We start from the raw sequence: 1,202 nt of genomic DNA on the forward strand, positions 1-1,202 counted from the left end.
TTGCTTCTCATTATCTGAAATGATCAAGGAAGATATATGAAATGAAACCCCTTTCTCTGTTGTGTTTATCCTTCCTGACTTCCACAGTCATATCCCCATCTGGATTCTCCCTGGGCCGGCACTAACATGGCGTTTGTGTTTACTACCTCCTCTGTGCTTCCTGACACAGGGCAGCAGAGCCCACGTGGGAATTTCTGCATCAGGGCCAGCAGGGGGAGCTCTCTCACACGGGAATCTGAGCCTATCTGTAAGAGGAGGGAGGGAAGTGACTTAACTTCCTTCAGTAAGAATGGCCCTTTTCCACACAGATGAATTATCACACACAATAAGCAACAGGTTACTGACGGCAGTACTGTGAAGAAGAGCCCTTGAGAAAGTGTATTTAGAGACAACCCAGTAGCAGTATGACTCAATGGTAAGGCTGCTGGCCAGAAAAGGTGCACGGTCGGCCCATACCTGTTTTTCAAGGCTTGGCTTGCTAAGCTGTACAGTTTGAGGTCCAGCAAGTCTGGTCCCTGGAGTAGCTATCACAATGCTGGTGAGCTGGGCCATGGGGAACGTTTTGGCTATGGTTGCAGTCTGTCCATTGACAACACGGACGGGGTGGATGGAATTCTGGGATGTGGGGAGGGTTGTGGGGGTGAACTTGGTCAGCATGACAGGCCTCTGGATAAGCTGAGGAGCTGCAAGCATGGGAGGAGGAGCTGGGGCAATAGGAATGTTATTCTGGGCCACAGGCTTGGGTCGAACCTATGGGGGAAAGAGAGAATAATTATTGTATTACTTAAATTAACTTTTCAAGTCCTATAAAAGTCTAACACATTGCCAAAATCTTCCATACTACATATGTGAAACAGTACTGAATAAGTGAATACAAATATTTATTAATATTCATTTTCACATGATTAATTCTATAATTCTCAGGACATACAATCTAATGACAGATCTGTCAGCTCTGAACAGGGTCTAAAAGCTGCCCTAGAACACAGTACTTTTGATTCTAAGAGCTCTCTCTTACATGCCATGTTACTTCTTCAAATTGAAATAAATGAAATCCACGTTTGCCCCATCCAGAACAGAACTTGTCTCCAGTATGGTAATGTCACCATTCTTTAATGTACATTTTAATTTCTTCATATCCACAATTTTTTTTTGGAGTTTTTTTTTTTTTTTTTTTTTTTTGCTATAGGGTGCATGTGTTC

At 43.3% G+C, this 1,202-nt stretch overlaps 1 protein-coding gene across 1 annotated transcript in view; it reads right to left on the reverse strand.

The window, feature by feature from the left end:
- The window catches only part of PHF21A (PHD finger protein 21A), a 237,089-nt gene that overhangs the window by 48,406 nt on the left and 187,481 nt on the right, over nucleotides 1-1,202 (reverse strand). The window contains 1 exon segment of the mRNA XM_027775405.1: nucleotides 457-750. Coding sequence (XP_027631206.1) covers nucleotides 457-750 — 294 coding nt within the window.

The sequence above is a fragment of the Tupaia chinensis genome, unplaced genomic scaffold (genome assembly GCF_000334495.1).
Source record: "Tupaia chinensis unplaced genomic scaffold, TupChi_1.0 Scaffold000561_1, whole genome shotgun sequence".
NCBI lineage: Eukaryota > Metazoa > Chordata > Mammalia > Scandentia > Tupaiidae > Tupaia > Tupaia belangeri.